This window comes from Molossus molossus, unplaced genomic scaffold (genome assembly GCF_014108415.1).
Source record: "Molossus molossus isolate mMolMol1 unplaced genomic scaffold, mMolMol1.p scaffold_m16_p_20, whole genome shotgun sequence".
NCBI lineage: Eukaryota > Metazoa > Chordata > Mammalia > Chiroptera > Molossidae > Molossus > Molossus molossus.
Window position 1 is genome coordinate 29,111,516 of NW_023425356.1, and position 22,640 is coordinate 29,134,155.

The 22,640-nt window shown below is 42.9% G+C and overlaps 1 protein-coding gene across 1 annotated transcript; it reads right to left on the reverse strand.

Annotated features, from left to right (window-relative positions):
- Positions 1-4,093: 4,093 nt before the first annotated feature.
- LOC118637580 (integrator complex subunit 9-like) lies at positions 4,094-6,083 on the reverse strand. The gene is given in 2 exon segments (XM_036273153.1): positions 4,094-5,495; positions 5,497-6,083. Coding segments are annotated over 2 exon segments (1,962 nt in total). The 5' UTR covers positions 6,057-6,083.
- Positions 6,084-22,640: the final 16,557 nt, after the last annotated feature.

Below are 22,640 nucleotides of genomic sequence, written 5' to 3' on the forward strand. Positions count from 1 at the left end.
AAATTATTCACCATGACTAAGTGGTGTTCATCTGAGGAATGCAAGGCTGGTACAATATTCACAAATCAATAAAATGTGATACACCAGATAAAGAAAATAAAAGATAAAAACTACATGATCATATCAATAGATGCTAAAAAAAGCATTAGACAGAATCCAGCACCCATTTCTGATAAGAATGCTCAGCATTGTGGGAATAGAATAGAAGGATTATATCTCGACATAATAAAGGCCATATATGAAAAACTTACAGCTATCATACTCAATGGGCAAAAACTAAAAGCATTTCCCTTAAGAACAGGAACCAGACAGGGATGCCCACTTACGCCACTCTTATTTAATATAGTACTGGAAGTCTTAGCCACAGCAATTATACAAGAGAAAATAAACGAGATCCAAATCAGAAAGGAGAAATGAAAATGTCACTATTTGCTGACAACATGATATTGTACATAGAAAACCCTAAAGATTCCATCAAAATTCTTCTAGATTTAATAAATGAATTTTGCAACATAGCAGGATACAAAATTAACATACAGAAATTGATGGCATTTTTATATACCAATAATGAACACTCAGAAAGGGAAACAAACAAACTAGAACAAAAAATCCCATTTACCATTACAATAAAAAAATAAAATAAATACCTAGGAATAACTTAACCACGGAAGTAAAAGACCTGTTCTCAGAAAACAACAGGACATTGAGAAAAGAGATAGAAGATATAAAAACGTGTAAACATATACCATGTTTATGGATTGGAAAAATCAACATCATTAAAATGTCTATATTACCCAAAGACATTTACAGATTCAATACAATCTCTACCAAAGTACCAATGGCACATTTCCCAGATCTAGAACAAAAACTCCAGAAGTTTATGTAGAACCATAAAAGAACCCAAATAGCCACAGCAATTTTTAAAAAGAAGAACAAAGTAGAAGGGATCACAATGCCAGATATCAAGTTATACTACAAAGCCATCACAATCAAAACAGCCTGGTACTGGCAAAAGAACAGACATACAGATCAATGAAACAGAACAGAGAACCCAGCTCTTGACCCAAGACAGTATGCACAATTAATATTTGACAAAGGAGGCAAGAGCATACAATGGAGAAAGGACAATCTCTTCAATAAATGGTGCTAAGAAATTGGACACCTATATGCAAAAAAATAAAAATAAAACTAGACCAATCAACTTACACCATACACAAGAATAAACTCAAAATGGATAAAAGACTTGAATGTAACCTGTGAAACCATAAAAACCCTAGAAGAAAATGTGGGCAGAAAAATCTCAGACATCATATGTAGTGGAATTTTCACAGACACATCACCTAGGGCAAGAGAAACAAAAGAAAAGAATAATAAAAGGGACTACATCAAACTTAAAAGCTTCTGCATGGCAAAAGAAATCACCATCAAAATGAAAAGGGAACCCACTCTCTGAGAGAACATATTTGCCAATGATACATTGGATAAGGGGTTAATATCCAAAATACGTAGAGTACTTATGCAACTCAGCAAAAGGAAAACAAACAAACAATTCAATTAAAAATGGGCAGATGACCTGAACAGACACTTCCCCAAACAGTACATAAAAATGGCCAGGAGACATACAAAAAAATGCTCAATATCTCTAATCATCAGAGAGATGCAAATTCAAATGACTATGAGGTATCACCTCCCCCTGCCATAATGGCCACCATCAACAAATCCTCAAACAAGTGCCAACAATGGTGTGGAGAAAAGAGGACTCTAGTACACTGCTGGTGGGAATGCAGACTGGTGCAGCCACTATAAAAAACAATATAATGTTTCCTCAAAAAATTAAAAATGAAACTGCCATTTGACTCAGTGTTTCCACTTCTTGAAATATATCCTGAGAAGCCTGAAACACCAATCAGGAAGAATATTTGCAGTGCTATTTACAATAGCTAAGATCTGGAAACAGCCCAAGTGCCCATCAGTAGATGAGTGGATAGAAAAACTGTGGTACATTTACACAATAAAATACTATGCAATTGTAAGAAAGAAAGATCTCTTACCCTTTGAGATGACCTGGAGGGACCTGGAGAGTATTATGTTGAGTGAAATAAGCCAGTCAGAGAAAGACAAGTAACACATGATCTCACTTATTTGTGGAACATAATGAACAAAATAAGCTGTCAACTAAAAGAGATCCAGAATCATGGAAGTAGGAAACAGACTGACAAACCTCAGAGGGATAGGGGGTGGGAGGGGTGGGAAGAGAAATTAACCAATGGACATGAACAGTAGGCTGGGGAAGGCAGGAAGAGGATGAGAATGGCAAGGAGGGGGTCAATGGGGAAAAAGGGGGGATATCTGTAATACTTTCAACAATAAATAAAATAAAAAATAGAAATAAAATGTTGAATAAAGCTTAATATTAAATCTGAAGGAACTAGGAAAAAAAGACAAACAGCCCAAAAAATACAAGAAAAAAATATAATAAATATTAGAGCAGAAATAAATAAAATAGAAAATAGAAAAAATCAACAAAACAGTTAGTTTTATGATAAAATAAACAAAATTAATAAATCCTTAGCTAAACTAAAAATAAAATAAAATAAATAAAATAAAGACCCAAATAAATTAAGTACAAAATTAAAGAGGAGATATTGCAACTCATGCAACAGAAATAAAAAAGATAATAAGGGATTATTATGAAAAATATATGCCAACAAATTGAACAACCTAGAAAAAAATAGAGAAATTTCTGGAAACATACAACCTACCAATACCAAATCATGAAGCAACAGAAAGCTTGACAGACCAATAAGAAATAAGGAGATTGAATCAGTAATAAAACACCTAAACCCCTACCAAAAAATTAAATAAATAAATAAAAAGCCTAGGACCAGATGGCTTCACAGATGCATTCTACCAAATATTCAATGAAGAAATTAATACCCATCTTTCTTAAACTCTTCCAAAAAATACGAGAGAACGTTTCTGAGCTCATTTTATGAGGCCAGCCTCGCTGTGGTACCAAAACTGGAAAAAGACACCACAAAAATTGAAAACTATAGATGCAAAAATCCTCAATAAAATATTAGAAAACCAAACTCAATAGCACATTAAAAAGATCATACACCATGACTAAGTGGGATTTATCCCTAGAATACAAGGATGATTTAATATGCCCAAATCAATCAATGTGATGCAACATATTAACTAAATTAAGGACAAAAATTACACGATCATATATTTAAAAAATCATTAAATTTTTTTTCAACTAGTTGACATACATTATTATATTAGTTTCAGGTGTATGCCCAGTGATTAGACATTACATGACTTAATAAGTCCCAACAAATCTCGTACCCATCTGACACCATACATAGTTATTAGAATACTTTTAACTATATTTCCTATGGTGTACTTTACATTCTCATGACTATTCTCTAACAACCAATTTGTACTTCTTAACCCCTTCACCTTTTACATCAATTCCCCAGCCCCTTCTCATCTGGCAACCATCAAAGTGTTCTCTGTATCATGAGTCTGTTTTAGTTCTGCTTGTTAATTTATTTTATTATTATTTTTAAAGAGTCAATTGTTGATGAATGTGTATTTACAGCAATTTAATTGTTCATATTTTATTTTTTTTATTTTTCTATAAAAAATAAGTTTTATTAACAAAATGGGCTCACAATATAAAATACAGACCAATGGGTTCATTTTACCAATATTTTGGGGGTTGTCTCTCTCTCATCAGGTGCAGCACGGTCGAGAGCAGGTAAAACAAAACTACTAGTTCCCGGCCCGAGGCCTGCGACGCCATGAGAACAGACACTGGCCACTTGAGACAAGAAGTCAGACACCTTTTTATATCCCCTCCCACCACTAACCTCTTGGAAAACTGCTTTTGTCCTTCATGCTGCCCGGCTTGCTGTGTCACGTCCTGGCTACTCGAGAGAGAGTGGGAAACAGAGAGTCTAAAGCTGGAAGCAAAAGCCCGTGCCTGGACCAGTGCTACAAGTCCGAGTCAGGAGTGCTGGCCGTGCCTGCCAGGTCTCAGAGCCCACTACGAAGGCACAACTGAGCCGTTCTTCGGCTGTTCCATTCAGAACTTCTGTAGGAATTTGAGGACAAGGTCCCGTAGTCGCACCCTGAGCATCTCGTCGTTGTCACAAATGATTTGGGTTGAATCTTCCTCAATCTGGATGAGGGTCTCGGCTTCTTGGAGCAGGACGACGTGGCCCTTGGCAGTGTCCTCCACTTGAATGTCACTGAAGCCATGCTTCTCCAGGGTCTGCACAAACTGCTCCACTGGGATGGAGCCGCTCAGCAAGGGCTTCAGGACCTTGCAGTCCGGGATGTCGTCACTCACCCGCTTTCTCTTCTTACCGCCTGTGGGTGGGGCGGGCCCGGGTGGGGGCTGAAGAACGTGCTTGTTATCTTTAGTGTGCAGCACAGCCGAAACAGTTGCCAAGGAAATGCCAGGCTTAATGTCCATGGGCACCAGCGAATCTGCAAGCTCCGGGGTGATTTCGATCTTCTCATAGCGCCGCTTGAAGGGCAGGGCGAGGACCTCGGCCCGCCGGTAGGACATGGGTGGCGGCTGGCAGTCGATCATCAGGTCCAGCCTGTGGGCCTGTGAGGCGGGCGGCTGTGTGTACTGCTCAGGACAGACCACGTGCAGGGGCTGCACTTCTTTGAGCAGCTTCGACACCTGGATGAAATTCAGCCGTGTATCGATGGGGCAGTAGATGCACTTCATGGCCAGGGGCTGGTAGGGCGCCAGTGCTTCCAGGTATGAGAAGTCAGGTTCTGTGAATATGACAGTGTTGAGACTGGACTTTCCCCAGAGCTCCATGAAGTGGACCACGTCCCCAAGCCGGAGGGAAGGATGTCCAGTGAACACCACGCATGGCTGCCTGAAATCGTTGCTGAAGTCGCCGTGGATGCTGGGGTAGTGCTTCAGTTTGTTGGTCTGAATGAGCTCTGCATGAGGAAAAGGTGGTTCTAGGAGATACACCTTAGTCTGTTTGTTGTGACAAAGCCATTCAGCAAAAATCTGGGAAAACTCGAGTGAACTGTTAGCCACAGGGGAGATGAAGTAGAAGGGGATGCTGGAGAGGCCGGCTGATTCGATGTACTGATACAGGCACTCCTGGAGGTCATAGATCACGCCAGAAGGGTAGCAGGGAACTAACACATTTCCTCCATTCCGGACTGTCAGTGCCAGGTTACTGAAGAATTCTCCCACCATGCCGTCGGGGTTTGCGGTGGGAATCTGAGTAAGGCCTGTCAGGACGAGAACATCGCTGTTTTTGAGAGACGCTTGGTCCATGGGCTGTGGATGTGTGGTAAGCAAGGAGGATCCAGAGACGTAAGATACTTTCTCATAATGGGACTGAATAATCCAGTTGGAGCTTCCAAGGGCATAGCCAGAGCTGAGAGGAGTCACCTGGACTGCACCCAAAAGCTCAATTTTCTGAGAATATCCCAGTAGCTGGATTTTGGGCGGAGTTCACCTCTTGCATTGTATAGCATCTTCTCCAGGTGGATACTTCCACGGCATCCTTGAGAGGAGAGGGCAGCAGCCGCTGAATATCCTTATTCTTCCACAGGGAGGCAGACTGAGCCTTGGGTACTCTTTCAGTGAAATTCACCAGCTCTTCCATGAGAAGCCTGCCGATCTGAACGGTGGGCTCTGTGGCATACACTGTGCCTGTGAAGCCGGTATGCTCGGTGATATAGGGCAGTGCCATCATGCAGTGATAATTAGAGATCAGGATCACATCTACCGTAGACAGCTCCGTCTCTGGCAAACAGAATTCCGGCACAGAATCCACAAATATGTGACCCGAGCACTCCTTTAGCTCCTTGTCCAAGAAAACATTTCCATCCTTTAGGGACCAGCTGGGAAGATTAGACATCCTGGGACTTTGAACAAGTGGCAAAGGAAGAAAATTGAGGGTGGAAGTCATGTCCAGTCCACAGTCCAACATAATGGTGGTTGATTTGAATTTGAGCACATTGCATGGTAAGGTTGGGTGCCCCGACAGACAATACAGTTTCATACTGGACTTTGGGCTGTTCAACACCAGTCACTGGACTCTAATTGTTCATATTTTAAAAAAATCTTTATTGTTGAATGTAGAATGTATTACAGATGTTCCTCATTTTTCCCCCCATTGACCCCCTTCTCCTCACTCCCGCCCCCTCCCACCTTTTCCCACACTATTGTCTGTGTCCATTGGTTATGCATATAAGTTCTTTGGTTTATTTTTTCCCACCCCCCAACCCCTTTCCCTTTGAGGTTTGTCAGTCTAGCAATGAATTTGTACTTCTTAATCCCTTCACCTTTTTCACCCATTCCCCCAACCCCCTCCCATCTGGTAACCAACAACATGTTCTCTGTATCTATGAGAATGTTTCTGTTCTACCTGTTCATTTTGTTTGTAGATTCCATTGTTGATAGATATGTATTCATTGCCATTTTGTTTGTTCATATATTTTATCTTTTTCTTCAAAAACACCCTTCAACATTTCATATAATAACGGTTTGGTGGTGATGAACTCCTTTAACTTTTTCTTGTCTGGGAAAGTTTTTATATGGCCATCAATTCTAAATGCCAGGTTTGTGGGATAGAGTAATCTTGGTTGTAGGTTCTTGCTTTTCATCACTCTGAATGTTTCTTGCCACTCCCTTCTGGCCTGCAAAGTTTCTTTTGGGAAATCCGCTGACAGCCTAATGGGAACTCCCTTGTAGGTAACTAGCTGCCTTTCTCTTGCTGCTTTCAAGATTCTCTCTTTGTCTGGAACTTTTTGCATTTTGATGATGATGTGTCTTGGTGTGGGCCTCTTGGGGTTCATCTTATTTGGGACTCTCTGTGTTACCTGGACTTGTATGTCTGTTTCCTTCACCAAGTTAGGAAAGTTTTCTGCCATTATTGTTTCAAACAGGTTTTCAATTCCTTGTTCTCTCTCTTCTCCTTCTGGCACCCCCAAGATGCGAATGTTGGCACGCTTGAAGTTGTCCCAGAGACTCCTTACACTAACCTCATTTTTTTTTATTCTTTTTTCTTTTTGCTGTTCTGATTGGGTATTTTTTGCTTTCTTATATTCCAAATCGATGGTTTGCTTCTTGGATTTATGTACTCTACTATTGAATCTGTGTAAATTATTCTTTATTTCAGTTAATGCCTCCTTCATTTCTGACTGTGCATCCATCATTTCTGACTGGTCCTTTTTTTATGCTCTTGAGGTCCTCACTAAGTTCACTGAGGTTCTCACTAAGTTCATTGAGCATCCTTATAAGCAGTATTTTGAACTCAGCATCAGTTAGGTTGCGTATCTCCATTTCGCTTAGTTCTTTTCTTGGGGTTTTGTTCTGTTTTTTCATTTGGGATCTGTTTCTTTTCTTTTTTTTTATTAATTAATTTTTGTTACAGATATTTCTCCTTTCCCCCCCACTGATTCCCCCTCCCCCTTCCTCCCTGCCCTGTCCCCAGCTTTGTTGTCCATGTCCATTGTTCATGCATACATGCATATAAGTTCTGTGGTTTATCTCTCCCCCACCACCCCCTCTTCTGGGGATTGTCAGTCTGTTCCCCACTTCCAAGTCTCTGGAACTACCCCATTCCTCAGACTGTTATCTTCATTATATTCCACAAATAAGTGAGATCATATGATACTTGTCTTTCTCTGTTTGGCTTGTTTCACTTAGGATGATACTTTCCAGGTCCCTCCATGTAGTCTCAAAGGATAAGAGATCTTTCTTTCTTACAGCTGCGTAGTACTCCATTGTGTATATGCACCACTGCTTTTTTATCCATTTGCCTACTGATGAACACTTGGGCTGTTTCCAGATCTTAGCTATTGTAAATAGTGCTGCTACAAACATGGGGGTACATATATTCTTTCTGATTGGTGTTTCAGGCTTCTTAGGGTGTATTCCTAGAAGTGAGATCACTGGGTCAAATGGAAGTTTAATTTTTAATTTTTTGAGGTAACACCATATTGTTTTTCATAGTGGCTGCACCAGTCTGCATTCCCACCAGCAGTGTACTCCACACCCTCGCCAACACTTGTTGTTTGATGATTTGTTGATGGCGGCCATTCTGACAGGTGTGAGGTGATACCTCATTGTTGTTTTAATTTGCATCTCTCTGATGATTAGTGATGCTGAGCATTTCTTCATATGTCTCTTAGCCATTTGTATGTCCTGTTTGGAGAGGTGTCTATTTAGTTCCTCTGCCCATTTTTTAATTGGGTTCTTTGTCTTCCTTTGTGGAGTTGTATGAGCACTCTCTATATATTGGAAATTAGTCCCTTATCTGATATATCATTGGCAATGATGCTCTCCCATACAGTGGGTAGCCTTTCCGTTTTGATGGTTGTATCTTTCGCTGTGCAGAAGCTTTTGAGTTTGATGTAGTCCCATGTGTTCATTTTCTCCTTTGTTTCTATTGCCTTAGGTGATGGATCAGTGAAAATTCTGCTGCATATGATGTCTGAAATTTTGTTGCCTACAGTTTCTTCTAGGATTTTTATGGATTCATGAGTCACATTTAAGTCTTTTATCCATTTTGAATTTATTCTTGTGTAGGGTGTAAGTTGATGGTCTAGTTTTGGGACCTGTTTCTTTGTCTCCTCATTTTGGCTGCCTCCCTGTGTTTGTTTCTGTGTATTACTTAATAAGAGGTATGGGGCTAGCTAAGAACAGATGCTGTTTGTTTGAAAGAATTTAGGAAAGACCTGAAGCAGGATCCAAGACAGGCCAATTCATGGTTAAGCAAGTGGCAACAGCTTGGGTGGGCTTGAAAGTTGGGTGGGGCGAGGCCTCAGGGAATCACCAGGGTGGTGTTACCAATGTGAGCTAGGTTGCTGGAGTCCCAGTTATGGCAACTGTCTGCTGCCCCAGGGAAGGGCTCACCAAAGGAACAAAGGCCTCCGACAGCACGTTTGTCCTGGAGAAAGCCCCCTCTCCAGCCCTCGCTCCAATGCAAACAGCTCAGTTCTTCCCTGTATATCTCTGGTGTCCCTCGAGCTGCCTCCCCTCCAAGCTTAGAGGGAGAGAGTCTGATAAGTCCCTGCACGGGTCCTTTAAAGAGTTGCCTGGGGCTCCAGCCGCGTCAGCTTCCCTGAGCCTCAGTTCCTGCTGTTTTTTTCCAGCCAGAAGTTATGGGGACTTCTCTTCCTGGCACTGGAACCCTGAGTGGGGCACCTGGTGTGCGATGGGGACCCTCTCAGTCCTCAGGGAGGGCTTTCCCAGCCGAGGTATCCTCCTGATTTTCATCTGCCACATGTGGGTGTCGGACCAGCCTGTCGCGCCTCCGCCCCTCGCCCCTCCGCCCCTCCTACCGGTTTCGATGTGGTTGTTGCTTTAATTTCATAGTTGTAGGACTTCCATTCAGCTTGATTTCAGGCAGTTTTAATGATGATTGTTCTGTAGTTTAGTTGTAGCTTTGATGTGGTTTTGGGAGGACGAGATACTGCGTTTACCTACGCCGCCATCTTGACCAGAAGTCAATTGTTTATATTTTTAAATCTTTTTTTTGTTTGTTTCTTTTTCTTCTTAAAGAAGACCCTTTAACATTTTATATAATACTGGTTTGGTGGTGATAAACTTCTCTAGCTGTTTCTTGTCTGGGAAGTACTTTATCTGTCCTTCAATTCTTAATGATAGCTTGGCTGATGGAATAGTCTTGGTTGTAGGTCCTTGCTTTTCAACATTTTGAATAGTTCTTGCCAATCTCTTCTGGCCTGAGAAGTTTCTGTTGAGAAATCAGTCTTATGGAAATTCCTTTATAGGTAACTTACTGCTTTTTTCTGTGGCTTTTAAGAGTCTCTCTTTGTCTTTAACCTTTGGCATTTAAATTATCATGTGTCTTGGTGTGGCCCTTTTTGGGTCCCTCTTGTTTGGGTCTCTGCACTTCCTGGACTTATATGTCTATTTCCTTCACCAGGTCAGGAAAAGTTTTCTGTCATTATTTTTTTCAGCAGGTTTTCAGTTTCTTGCTGTCTCTCTTCTCCTTCTGGCATCCCCATGATGCCAATGTTGATGTGCTTGAAGTAATCCCAGAGGCTCTTTACACTATAGTCACTTTTTTGAAATTTTTTTTTTTAGCTGTTCTGATTGGGTGTTATTTACTTCATTATATTCCAAATAGCTGATTTGATTCTTGGCTTCATCTACTCTACTGTTGATTCCTGTAAAGTATTCTTCATTTTAGTTATGCTTCCTTGATTTCTTATCTTTTCTTTTTTTAATCCTCACCAGAGGACATTTTTGCATTCATCTTCATAGAGGGAGAGGGAAGAAGAGAGAGAGAGAGAAACATCTATGTGAGAGAGACACATCAACTGGCTGCCACCCACACGACCCCATTCAGGGCCGGAGACAAACTGCAACTGAGGTACATGCCCTTAGCAGGAACCAAACCCGGGTCTCTCTGAACTGCTGAGCCAAACAGGCCAGGGATGCTTCCTTCATTTCTGACTGGTCCATTTTTATGCTGCTGAGGTTCTCACTAAGTTCATTGAGCATCCTTATGACCAGTGTTTTGAACTCTGCATCTAGTAGGTTACTGTTGATTAGTTCTTTTTCTGGAGTTTTGTTCTGGTCTTTCATTTGGGACATGTTTCTTTGTCTACTCACTTTGGAAGCCTGCCTGTGTTTGTTTCTATGTATTATATAGAGCTGCTCCATCTCATAGGCTTGGTAGAGTGGCTTAATGTAGAAGGTGTTTGATAGGGTCCAGTGGCACAGCCTCTTTAATCACCCAAGCTTGGCACTTGATGTACATCTCCCATATGAGCCATGTACACTTTCCTCGTGTAGTTGATTACTAGTGGCACATCAATGTGAGGGATTTACCCCTAGGCTGATCAGCTGCAAGGACTGGCTGTAACCATTAACCACTAATTCTGACCACTGTGGAAGATCAGCTGTGCAGGGGCCCACCCCACAAAGCAGGACTTACTTCAGCAGTGCTTTGGTGTCTGCTAAGTTTGCTTCTTCTTCTTCTTCTTCTTTTTTTTTTTTATCCTCACCCGAGGACATTTTTCCTTTTTTTGTTCAGGTAGAGTGGGAGGGAGAGAGAGAGGAACAGAGAGAGAGAGAGAGAGAAACATCGACGTGAAAGGAACACATCGAGTGGTTGCCACCCGCACAACCGACCACGGCCGGGGACAAACTGCAACCGAGGTACGCGCCCTTAGTGGGAACTGAACCCGGGTCTCTCAGGACCGCAGGCCGACGCTCTAACCGCTGAGCCAAACTGGCCAGGGCGCTTCTTCTTCTTCTTTTTAAAAAAATGTTTTTCTTTATTGATTTTAGAGAAAGGAAGAGAGATAGAAACATCAATGTGAGAGAACATCAATTGGCCACTTCCTGAATGCCCCCCACTGGGGATTGGGCCCATAACCTGGGCATGTGCCTTGACCAAGAATCAAACCAGTGACCTCTTGGTGCATGGGTCAATGCTCAACTGAGCCACACCAGCTGGGCAAGTTTGCTTCTGGAAGTAGTTGGGTGGTTGTGTTTTGACATTGAAGTTGTCCACTAGGTGTACTTGCTCTGGGGTTTTCCTGGAGGTGCAGGCCAAGATCAGCCTGGGGCCAACTGGCATGAGCTACAAAGCTATCTGCGGATGACTGCTACTTGTTGTCCATGTTGGGTTTGGAGGTACTAAGGTGAGGCCAAGTTGTGAACCAAAGCCAGTTTCTGCTAGTGCAGGGCCTGGGGCCACTTAGCAAGAGGTATGGGACATGCTGAGGCCTGATGCTGCTTGTTTGAGAGATTTTTTAAAAATTTGAAGCATGAGCCAAGATAGACCCTTTGTATGGAAAAGTCAGTGGAAACAGCTTGGATGGGCCTGCAAGTTGGGTGGGGTGGGGCCTCAGGGAATCACCAGGATGGGCAACCATTGTGAATTAGGTTGATGGAGACTCAGATATGGTGCCTGCCTGCTGGCTCTGTGGGGGAAGGGCTCAAAAAAGAAATAACGGTCTGTGCCAACACTTCTGTCAGGGAGAAAGCGGCCCCTCCAGCTCTCTCTCTGATGCCAAGTAATTCATTTCTACCCCTTATGTCTTTGTTGCCTTTCAACTTTCAGTGTCAGTGCTGGAGCTCAGAGGGAGTGAGTCTGAGTAAGTTTGTGCATGGGCCCTTTAAGAGGAACTGCCTGAGACTCCAGAGGCCTCTATCTTAGTCAGCCTCAATCCCTGCTGATTTTTGTAGCAAGAAATTATGGGAACTTTTGTTCCTGGCATTGGAACCCTGGGCTGGGGGGCCTGGTGTGTGGCTGGGACCCCTTGCTCCTCAGAGAGGACCTTCACAACTGAGATATCCCTCCCAATTTTTATTTGCCATGCATGGGTGTGAGACCAGCCTGTTCAGCATCTCCACCCCTCCTACCAGTCTCAATGTGGCTTCTTCTTTAATTCCCTAAATGTAGGACTTCCATTCTGCTAGGTTTCAGGTGGTTCTTGAAAGGGTTAGTAATGTTTTATTTATTTATTTATTTTTAATTAATTAATTTATTTTTGTTACAGATGTTTCTCCTTTTTCCCCCACCGATTCCCCCCGCCCCCTTCCTTCCCTGCCCTGTCCCCAGCTTTGTTGTCCATGTCCATTGTTCATGCATACATGCATATAAATTCTATGGTTTATCTCTCCCCCCACCTCCTCTTCTGGGGGTTGTCAGCCTGTACCCCACTTCCAAGTCTCTGGAACTACCTCATTCCTCAGACTGTTATGTTCATTATATTCACAAATAAGTGAGATCATATGATACTTGTCTTTCTCTGTTTGGCTTGTTTCACTTAGGATAATACTTTCCAGGTTCCTCCATGTCGTCTCAAAGGATAAGAGATCTTTCTTTCTTACAGCTGCCTAGTACTCCATTGTGTATATGTACCACAGCTTTTTTATCCATTCATCTACTGATGGACATTTGGGCTGTTTCCAGATCTTAGCTATTGTAAATAGTGCTGCTACGAACATGGGGGGGGGGGGGTTAGTAATGTGTTAAAAGGTAAAGGTAAAAGTTTGCAAAAGGCGAAAACTGTGGAAACTGTGTTGCTTACATAACCTTGGCTCAGCCTTTTGTTGAGTATGAAATAAGGTTTATCTAGATTGTCCACAAGGCAATGGATAACCCAACAGATGCCTGATGAGATACCAGACCAACCCTACTTTAAGGTGCACAATGGTCCAGATAAAGTACATCAGCAGGAACTGCTGGAAGCTAAAAGTAGGATATATAACCAACACCTCAACCCTAATTTGAGGCTGGGCCCTTCTTGGCTCCGCCTGCCTGCACCCAGATGCATGCAATAAAGCCATTTTGCTCTACACTGGCCTTGCGTCATGGATGTGATCTCCCGCCAGCTCAGACCTTTTATTTGGTGCTGAAACCCAGGAGGTCTGTGAGGATCCTGCATAGGGGACAACGGTGGGCCTCCGGAGTCCTCCAGGCCTCCTGTTGGACTGGGATCGATCATATCCTCAGCTGGATACTGGACCTCCAACCTTTCCTGCCGATCCAGCATCAACACTGGACACTAATTCACTGGTGAGTGTTTTTTTCTGCCTACCAGTCTGATTCTCCAGGCTGTCTCCTTATCCCTTGTCTGGGACATGAGAGCCAGGTCTCTCAGTCACACCTGTGTGATCATCCCTCTTGAAATCCAATGCTGGGCAGGACACGCTCCTCAGGAATCAGGTTCCTCAGCTCACCATATATCTAGGAATGCTGATATATGTGAATTGCACGACTCTCTACTCTAGGGGAGAATCGGGGACACCTTCTTCTTCCACTAGTGTATTCGTCGGACTGCTAGGCCACAACATCTCACACCACAACATGGTACAACACCTCTAGGATGTCTCCTAAAAAATCTACAAACCCTAGGGCTCGCTCAGGACTTACATCCCAAGCGACTCATTTTTTACTGAAACACTGCGTGGCCTCAGTACAAATTAGACAATAGGTCACAGTTGCCTAAGAACAGCACTTTCTACTGACCTAGACAATTTCTGTCAAAGGCAAGGAAAATGGTCTGAGGTTTCTTACAACCAGGCCCCTTTGCACTCAGATCACACCCTCTTTATGCGATTCTTGCTCTTTCTGTCAAATCTCTCTACTCCACTTTAATCCTCCCAAACCTCCGTCTGAAGACAGTGTGCTAACTTCTCCTGGTTCCTCCTTTGACCCAGATGATCTCGCTCCAACACCTCCTCCTCCAGCCCCTCTATGGGCCTCCTACCCTACCCTGAACCTTCTACTCCAGCTCTACCCCCAAAATGACTCCCTCACACACAGGATTGACCAGGAACCATCTCTGGTCCCTATCCATCCCCTACCTTGGCCCCCACTTTAGAATGCCCCCTGAGAGAAGCAGTGGGAGTTGTAGGGGTTGTCAAAGCTCATGTCCCTTTCTCTCACTCAGATCTGTCCCAAATAAATAAAAGACTAGGATCCTTTACTCTGAAATAATCCAGGAAAGGAATGAAAACCCTGCAACCTTTCTATCCTGCCTTACAGAGGCTATGAAATGATACACTAACTTAGATCCCTCAAGCCCAGAAGGTACAGTTATTTTAAGCCTGAGATTTATCTCTCAGTCAGCTCCTTAGGACATTAGGAGAAAGTTACAAAAACTGGAAGATGGCCCTCAAACCCCTCAATGGGAACTTCTAAATCTAGCCTTTAAAGTGTTTAGTTATCGCAATGAAGAGGCTAAACAGCGAAGAATAGCAGAATTCCAAATGCTTGCCTCCCCCCACTAATCAAAGGGGTCAGCAAACCCCCTTCAGGGGACAGAAGAAGGGTACCACCAGGATCAGCAGAGTGGACCCCTAGGTCTCTGCTGTAAGTGCAATCAGACTGGCCATTGGGTGAGGCAATATCCCAATCCTCGACCACTGCCTAAGCATGTCCTTAGTGTGGAGGACCCTACTGGAAGTTGGACTGCAGACAGACTGCGCAGAGTTGGTGTTCATCCCTTCTTCGAACTGGCAGAAGGGGCAATCCAGGCCTTGATCTGATTGGTGTTGTGGCTGAGGACTGAAGGTGCCCAGGAACAAATGCCACCTCAAACTCTGAGCTTCGGGTAATTCTGATGGCAGCAGGTAGGCCAATTTCATTATTATTTTATTTTATTATTTTTAATTTTTTTAAAAAAAATCTTTATTGTTGGATGTAAAATGTATTACAGATGTTCCACATTTTTCCCCCATTGACCCCATCCTCCTCACCCCCCCCCCACCTTTTCCCACACTATTGTCTGTGTCCATTGGTTAAGCATATAAGTTCTTTGGTTTATTTCTTCCCACCCCCCAACCCCTTTCCCTTTGAGGTTTGTCAGTCTAGCAATGAATTTGTACTTCTTAATCTCTTCACCTTTTTCACCCATTCCCCCAAACCCCCTTCCAACTGGCAACCAACAAAATATTCTCTGTATCTATGAGAATGTTTCTGTTCTACCTGTTCATTTTGTTTGTAGATTCCATTGTTGATAGATATGTATTCATTGCCATTTTGTTTGTTCATATATTTTTATCTTTTTCTTCAAAAACACCCTTCAACATTTCATATAATAATGGTTTGGTGGTGATGAACTCCTTTAACTTTTTCTTGTCTGGGAAAGTTTTTATATGGCCATCAATTCTAAATGCCAGGTTTGTGGGATAGAGTAATCTTGGTTGTAGGTTCTTGCTTTTCATCACTCTGAATGTTTCTTGCCACTCCCTTCTGGCCTGCAAAGTTTCTTTTGGGAAATCCGCTGACAGCCTAATGGGAACTCCCTTGTAGGTAACTAGCTGCCTTTCTCTTGCTGCTTTTAAGATTCTCTCTTTGTCTTGAACCTTTTGCATTTTGATGATGATGTGTCTTGGTGTGGGCCTCTTGGGGTTCATCTTGTTTGGAACTCTCTGTGCTTCCTGGACTTTATGTCTGTTTCCTTCACCAAGTTAGGAAAGTTTTCTGCCATTATTGTTTCAAACAGGTTTTCGATTTCTTGTTCTCTCTCTTCTCCTTCTGGCACCCCCAAGATGCGAATGTTGGCACACTTGAAGTTGTCCCAGAGACCCCTTACACTATCCTCATTTTTTTGGATTCTTTTTTCTTTTTGCTGTTCTGATCGGGCATTTTTTGCTTCCTTATATTCCAAATTGATGGTTTGCTCCTTGGATTTACACACTCTATTATTGAAGCTGTGTAAATTATTCTTTATTTCAGTTAATGCCTCCTTCAATTCTAACTGTGTATCCATGATTTCTAACTGGTCCTTTTTTTATGCTCTTGAGGCCTTCACTAAGTTCACTGAGGTTCTCACTAAGTTCATCGAGCATCCTTATAAGCAGTATTTTGAAGTCAGCATCTGTTAGGTTGCGTATCTCCATTTTGCTTAGTTCTTTTCTTGGGGTTTTGTTCTGTTCTTTCATTTAGGACCTGTTTCTTTTTCTTTTTTTTTTTTTATCCTCACCCGAGGACATTTTTCCATTTTTTGTTCAGTTAGAGTGGGAGGGAGAGAGAGGAACAGAGAGAGAGAGAGAGAAACATCGATGTGAAAGGAACACATCGAATGGCTGCCACCCGCACAACCAACCAGGGACCTGTTTCTTTGTCTACTCATTTTGGCTGCCTCTCTGTGTTTGTTTCTGTGTATTACTTAATGAGAGGTATGGGGCTCGCGGAGACCAGATGCTGCTCGTTTGAAAGAATTTAGGAAAAACCTGAAGCAGGATTCGAGACAGGCCAATCCTATGGTTAAGCAAGTGGCAACAGCTTGGGTGGGCTTGAAAGTTGGGTGGGGCAGGGTGGGGCTACCAGTGTGAGCCAGGTTGCTGGAGTCCCTGATATGGAGACTGTCTGCCGCCCCAGGGAAGGGCTCACCAAAGGAACAAAGGCCTCTTACAGCACGTTTGTCCCCAAGAAAGCCCCCTCTCCAGCCCTTGCTCCAGTGCCAAACAGCTCAGTTCTTCCCTGTATGTCCCTGGCGCCCCTCGAGCTGCCTCCCCTCCGAGCTTAGAGGGAGAGAGTCCGATAAGTTCATGTGCGGGCCCTTTAGGGAGCTGCCTGGGGCTCCAGCCGCTTCAGCTTCCCTGAGCCTCAGTTCCTGCTGGTTTTTCCAGCCAGAAGTTATGGGAACTTCTCTTCCTGGCACTGGAACCCTGAGCGGGGCACCTGGTGTGGGACGGGGACCCCTCAGTTCTCAGGAAGGACCTTCCCATCCGAGGTATCCTCCTGATTTTCATCCGCCACACTTGGGTGTGGGACGTCGCGCCACCGCCGCAGCCGCAGCCGCCGCCGCCGCCGCAGCCGCCGCCGCCCCTCGGGCCTCTGCCCCTCCTACCAGTCTGGATGTGGCTGCTGCTTTAATTCCGTAGTTGTAGGACTTCCATTCAGCTTGATTTCAGGCAGTTTTGAATGATGGTTGTTCTGTAGTTTAGTTGTAACTTTGATGTGGTTGTGGGAGGACGCGATACCAAGTTTACCTACTCCGCCATCTTGACCGGAAGTCCTCCCAATTTCATTTTTAGTTGATACCAGGGCAACCTACTCTGCCCTCCCCAAGTTCAGGGAACCTCTTCAACACTCTGGGGTTTCAGTTGTAGGAACTGATGGCCAAATATTGCAACCCAGGGCAACTAGACACTCACTACTTATTCCTTAGGCCCTTATACATTTCTCCAGTCTTTTCTTGCATTACCAGCCTTTTTGGGGTGGGACATTCTATCTAAATAAACTCCATGCTACTTTAACCTTTACTCCTTCTCTCCCCTCCAACCACTCTCATTCTTTACCATGTCTCCTCCAAGAATCTGCTTTGTCTCCTAACATAACCCCCCTGGCGCCCTTCTGCCCCCTCAAAAGGGTAGAGTGGGGTCCACTGGCTTGCTAGCCTCCAGTGAAATACCACTATTATTGTTTTTTCACTGACCCAGTGAGACAAGGGAGTGGGGGCAAGCCCCGAGGGGCTGTCATTTCTGGCACCATGAGCTAGGCTGTGCAGGCTGGGCATCACCTGCTCTGGGGACAGCACTAGGTGGGGAATTTAACTGGGATGGTACACCTGTCAATCAATAATGCAGGTGTCCTAAGGCAATCTCAGGGAGGACAGAAACCTCCCATGGAGTAGAAGGGCAAAAGTTCCCTTGATCTTGATTCTCAGTACAAATACAGACTGTGAAAGCAGGCACCATGTATAATATCTCTCACTATAACTTTACGAGGGGTGTCTGTAAACTAACTATTCATAATATGCCTAACCCCTGCAATGAAAAGTTATATGTGCAAGCTCAGAGGGACTTGATGCAATACCAAAAAAATCATACCAGGGAAATTAGTCACTATCCAGGGTGTAGTTCTGTGGCAGTACTAGCCCTCTCCTCCCTCTGTCATGGTTTAATCTTTCGAGCCTTACTAAGAGTCTATCAAACACCTTTCTAGGTCCAAATATGACTGGGCTGCTTTGCCTACCAGCAGGAATGATGTTTTCAGGATTGATGTTTCAATCCCCAGGAGGGGAATTGCTATTCAATGCCTAAACCCAGAAAACAAAGTGGCTTATGGACGGTACAGTATGTCACCCCAGCCAATACCTTAATCCATTCTTTCATCCCTAATTCAACCTCATCAAGCCCTGAGCCCAGAAGCCATCATAGGGCAAAAAGGGAAGTCAGACTCCTCATAGCAAGAGTCATAGCTGCAATCATCACTGTGGGCCTCGTGGGAGAAATTATAATCCCATAACAGCAAAACACATAACCACCACCATGGAAAATATAGGTAGAGATACAGGTGAAAATTTCAAGCTTCTTTCAAAATCCCTTAACTCTCTTGCCTGCATGGTAATAGATAATCACATTGCACTAGATTACTTACTAGCCAAAGAAGGGGGTGTATGCATGATAGCAAATACATCTTGTTGCTTCTATGTTAACTCAACTGGACAGGTTGAGAAAAGGACACAACAAATTCTATATAATGCCAAGTGGCTAAAGGAATTTAGTCATGATCACCTAGCCCAATCTACCTGGACAAGTATAGAAGCAGCCTTGCCTAAACGAACCTGGCTACTCCTCTTCATAGGGCCCCTTGTGCCTGATTACTAGGTTTGTACAAAATCAACTGCAAATTTTAGTCAACCAGACAGTTGGACAAGGTGTTCTAGCACAGGTAAAAGGACCCTATCACCCCATTCCCCAAGAAGTTATCTAACAAGTTCTTTTTAGGAGTCCACAATGACCCCACACCTGCAGGGGGCAGACAAAGAGAAACTTTGCCCATTTTCCCTTTTTTTTTTTTTTTTTTTTTTATCCTCACCCGAGGATATTTTTCCATTTTTTGTACAGATAGAGTGGGAGGGAGAGAGAGGAAGGGAGAGACAGACAGAAACATCGACGTGAAGGGACACATCGAGTGGCTGCCACCCGCACGACCAACCAGGGCCGGGGACAAACTGCAACCGAGGTACGTGCCCTTAGCGGGAACCGAACCCGGGTCTCTCCAGACCGCAGGCCGACGCTCCAACCGCTGAGCCAAACCGGCCAGGGCTTCCCTTTTTTTTTTTATCATCATTATAAGGTGGGAATAAAAGGGTTAGTAATATTTTAAATGGTGAAGATAAAAGTTTGCAAAAGGTGGAAACTGTGAAAATTGTGTTGCTTGCATGACCTTGGCTCAGCCTTTTGTTGAGTATGAAATAAGGTTTATCTGGATTGTACCCAAGGCAATGGATAACCCAACATATGCCTAACAAGATACCAGACCAGCCCTACTTTAAGATGGACAATGGGCCAGGTAAAGTACATCAGCAGGAACTGCTGGAAGCTAAAAGTAGGATATATAACCGACACCCCAACCCTAATTTGAGGCTGGGCCTTTCTCGGCTCAGCCTACCTGCACTCAGGCACATGCAATAAAGCCATTTTTTTTCTACACTGGCCTTGCATTATGGATCTGATCTCCCACCAGCTCAGACCTTTTAGTTCTGAATGATGATTGTTCTGTATTTTAGTTGTAATTTTGATGTGGTTGTGGGAGGAGGTGAGTAACACATTTACCATCTTGGCTAGAACTTTATGGTCATCTTAACAGATGCAGAAAAAGTGTTTGACAAAATTTGACCCTTTCCTGATAAAAGCCCCCAATAAATTAGACATAGAGAAACTTATCTTAACACAAGAAGGCCATATATAAAAAACTTACAGTGAACATCACATTCAGTGATGAAAAACTGAAAGCTTTTCCTCTACAGTTAGGACATAAAGACAAAAATGACTGTCTTTGCTACTTGTATTCAACATAGTAATGGAAGTTTTAGCCAGAGTAATTAGGCAAAAAAAAAAAAAAAAAATTAATAAGTAAATAAAAATAAAGGCCATCCCAGGTGGAAAGGAGGAAGTAAAATTATCTCTGTCTACTGATGACATGATCTTATATGTAGAAATCCCAAAAGACCTCACCAAAAAACTGTTAGAACTAATAAACAAAATTCGTAAAATTTTAGGATGCAGTATCAACATACAAAATTAGTTGTATTTCTATGCATAATCAACAAACTATCTGAAAAGGAAAGTGTAGGGTTGGGGGTTCGGTGAATGAACAAAATATAACCTTGAGGTATGCCTTCTTATAGCCTGGCCAACCAAGGATCAAAGTATAAATGTGAATAGATTGGGTATGTGTGACAAAGGGTTAAAACGCCACCCTGAGTGTAAAGTATATGTGTGAATAGATAAGGTGTGAACTGGGTTTGGAGAGCCACCCTGAGAGTGCCAATGGGCTCATTGCCCGAGCATGAACATATGTATCTCCGCTGGAAACAGCGAGACACAGGAAGTATGCCGGGCTTGGCTGTAAAGTCAGCAGATACCTAATCTCAAGGACTTAAAACACCAAGTAACCTAGGGAACCACTTTGCAAATAAATTGAGCTGCATCCAGAGATCTGGAGCATTTGCTCCCTTGCGATGCTCTCCCTCACTTCAAGCAGTGTCTGCTTGTAGTTCATTGTGTTGCAATGACCCCCGGCAGGCCAAAAGAGTCAGCAGGAAATAAAAAAACCCTACACAGTTCCATTTTCAATAGCATTAAAAAGAATAAAATACTTAGTAATAAATTTAACCAAGGTGGTAAAATATTTGTCCTCACCCGAGGACATTTTTCCATTTTTTTTTTTTTTTTGTCAGGTAGAGTGGGAGGGAGAGAGAGGAACAGAGAGAGAGAGAGAAACATCGATGTAAAAGGAACACATCGAGTGGCTGCCACCCGCACAACCGACCAGGGCCGGGGACAAACTGCAACCGAGGTCCATGCCCTTAGCGGGAACCGAACCCGGGTCTCTCAGGACCGTAGGCTGACGCTCTAACCGCTGAGCCAAACCGGCCAGGGCCCAAGGTGGTAAAATATTTGTACCCTGAAAACTAGAAAACATTGTGAAAGGAAAGAAGACACAAATTAGTGAAGAGACATCTTGTGTTTATGGATTGGAAGAATTACTAATTTAAAAATATTCATACTACCCGAAGTAATCTGTAGATTCAATGCAATCTCTATCAGTCCTAACAATGTTTTTTGTTTGTTTGTTTTTTTAATAGAAAAAGGAAACTCATTCTAAAATTCATGTGATATCTTAAGGAACCCTAACGGCCCAAATGATCTTCAAAAAGAACAAAGTTGAAGGGCTCACACATCCTGATTTCAAAACTTATTATAAAGCTACAGTAATTAAAATGGTGTGGTACTGAAATAAGACAGATTTAGAGACCAACAGAAATAGATTAGAGAACCCCAAAATAAATCCTTGACTATATGGTAAAATAATCTTTGACAAGATGCCAAGAATATACGATGGGGAAAAGATAGTCTCTCCAATATATGATACTGGGAAAACTGTATATCCACATTGAAAAGAATAAAATTTGGCTCTTGATTTATACTATACATAAATATTAACTCAAAACAGATTAAAAATTTAAACATAAAACTTGAAACTGTAAAACTTCTAGAAGAAAACATAGGAGAAAACTCCTTGACATTGGCCTTGGCAATGATTGAATTTGACACCAAAAGCAAAGGCAACAAAAGCAGAAAAAGACAAGTGGAATGACATCAGACTAAAAAGCTTCTGCATACCAAAGGAAACAACAAAATGAATTGGCAACTTATGGAATGGGGGAAAACATTTGCAAACCATACACCTGATAAAATATTAATATGTGAAATGTAACCCTGGCCAGTGTGGCTCAGTTGAGCATTGTTCCATGCACCAAAAGGTCACTGGTTTGATTCCTGGTCAGGGCACATTCCCAGAATGTGGGTTTGACCCCCAGTAGGGGTGCATAGAGGAGGCAACTGATTGATGTTCTCTCTCTCACATCAGTGTTTCTCTCTCTCCCTCTCCTTTCCTCTCTCTCTCTAAAAAAATCATATATATCCAAAATATATAAGAAATTTCCAAAACTCAATAGCACAGAAACAAATAACCCAAATTTAAAATGGGCAAAAGATATAACTAGAAATTCATTTAAAGAAAGCATGGAAATGACCAACAAGTATATGAAAAGGTGCTCAACATTACTAATCACTAGGGTAGTGCAAATCAAAACCACAATGAAATATCACCTCACACCTGTTACGATGGCTA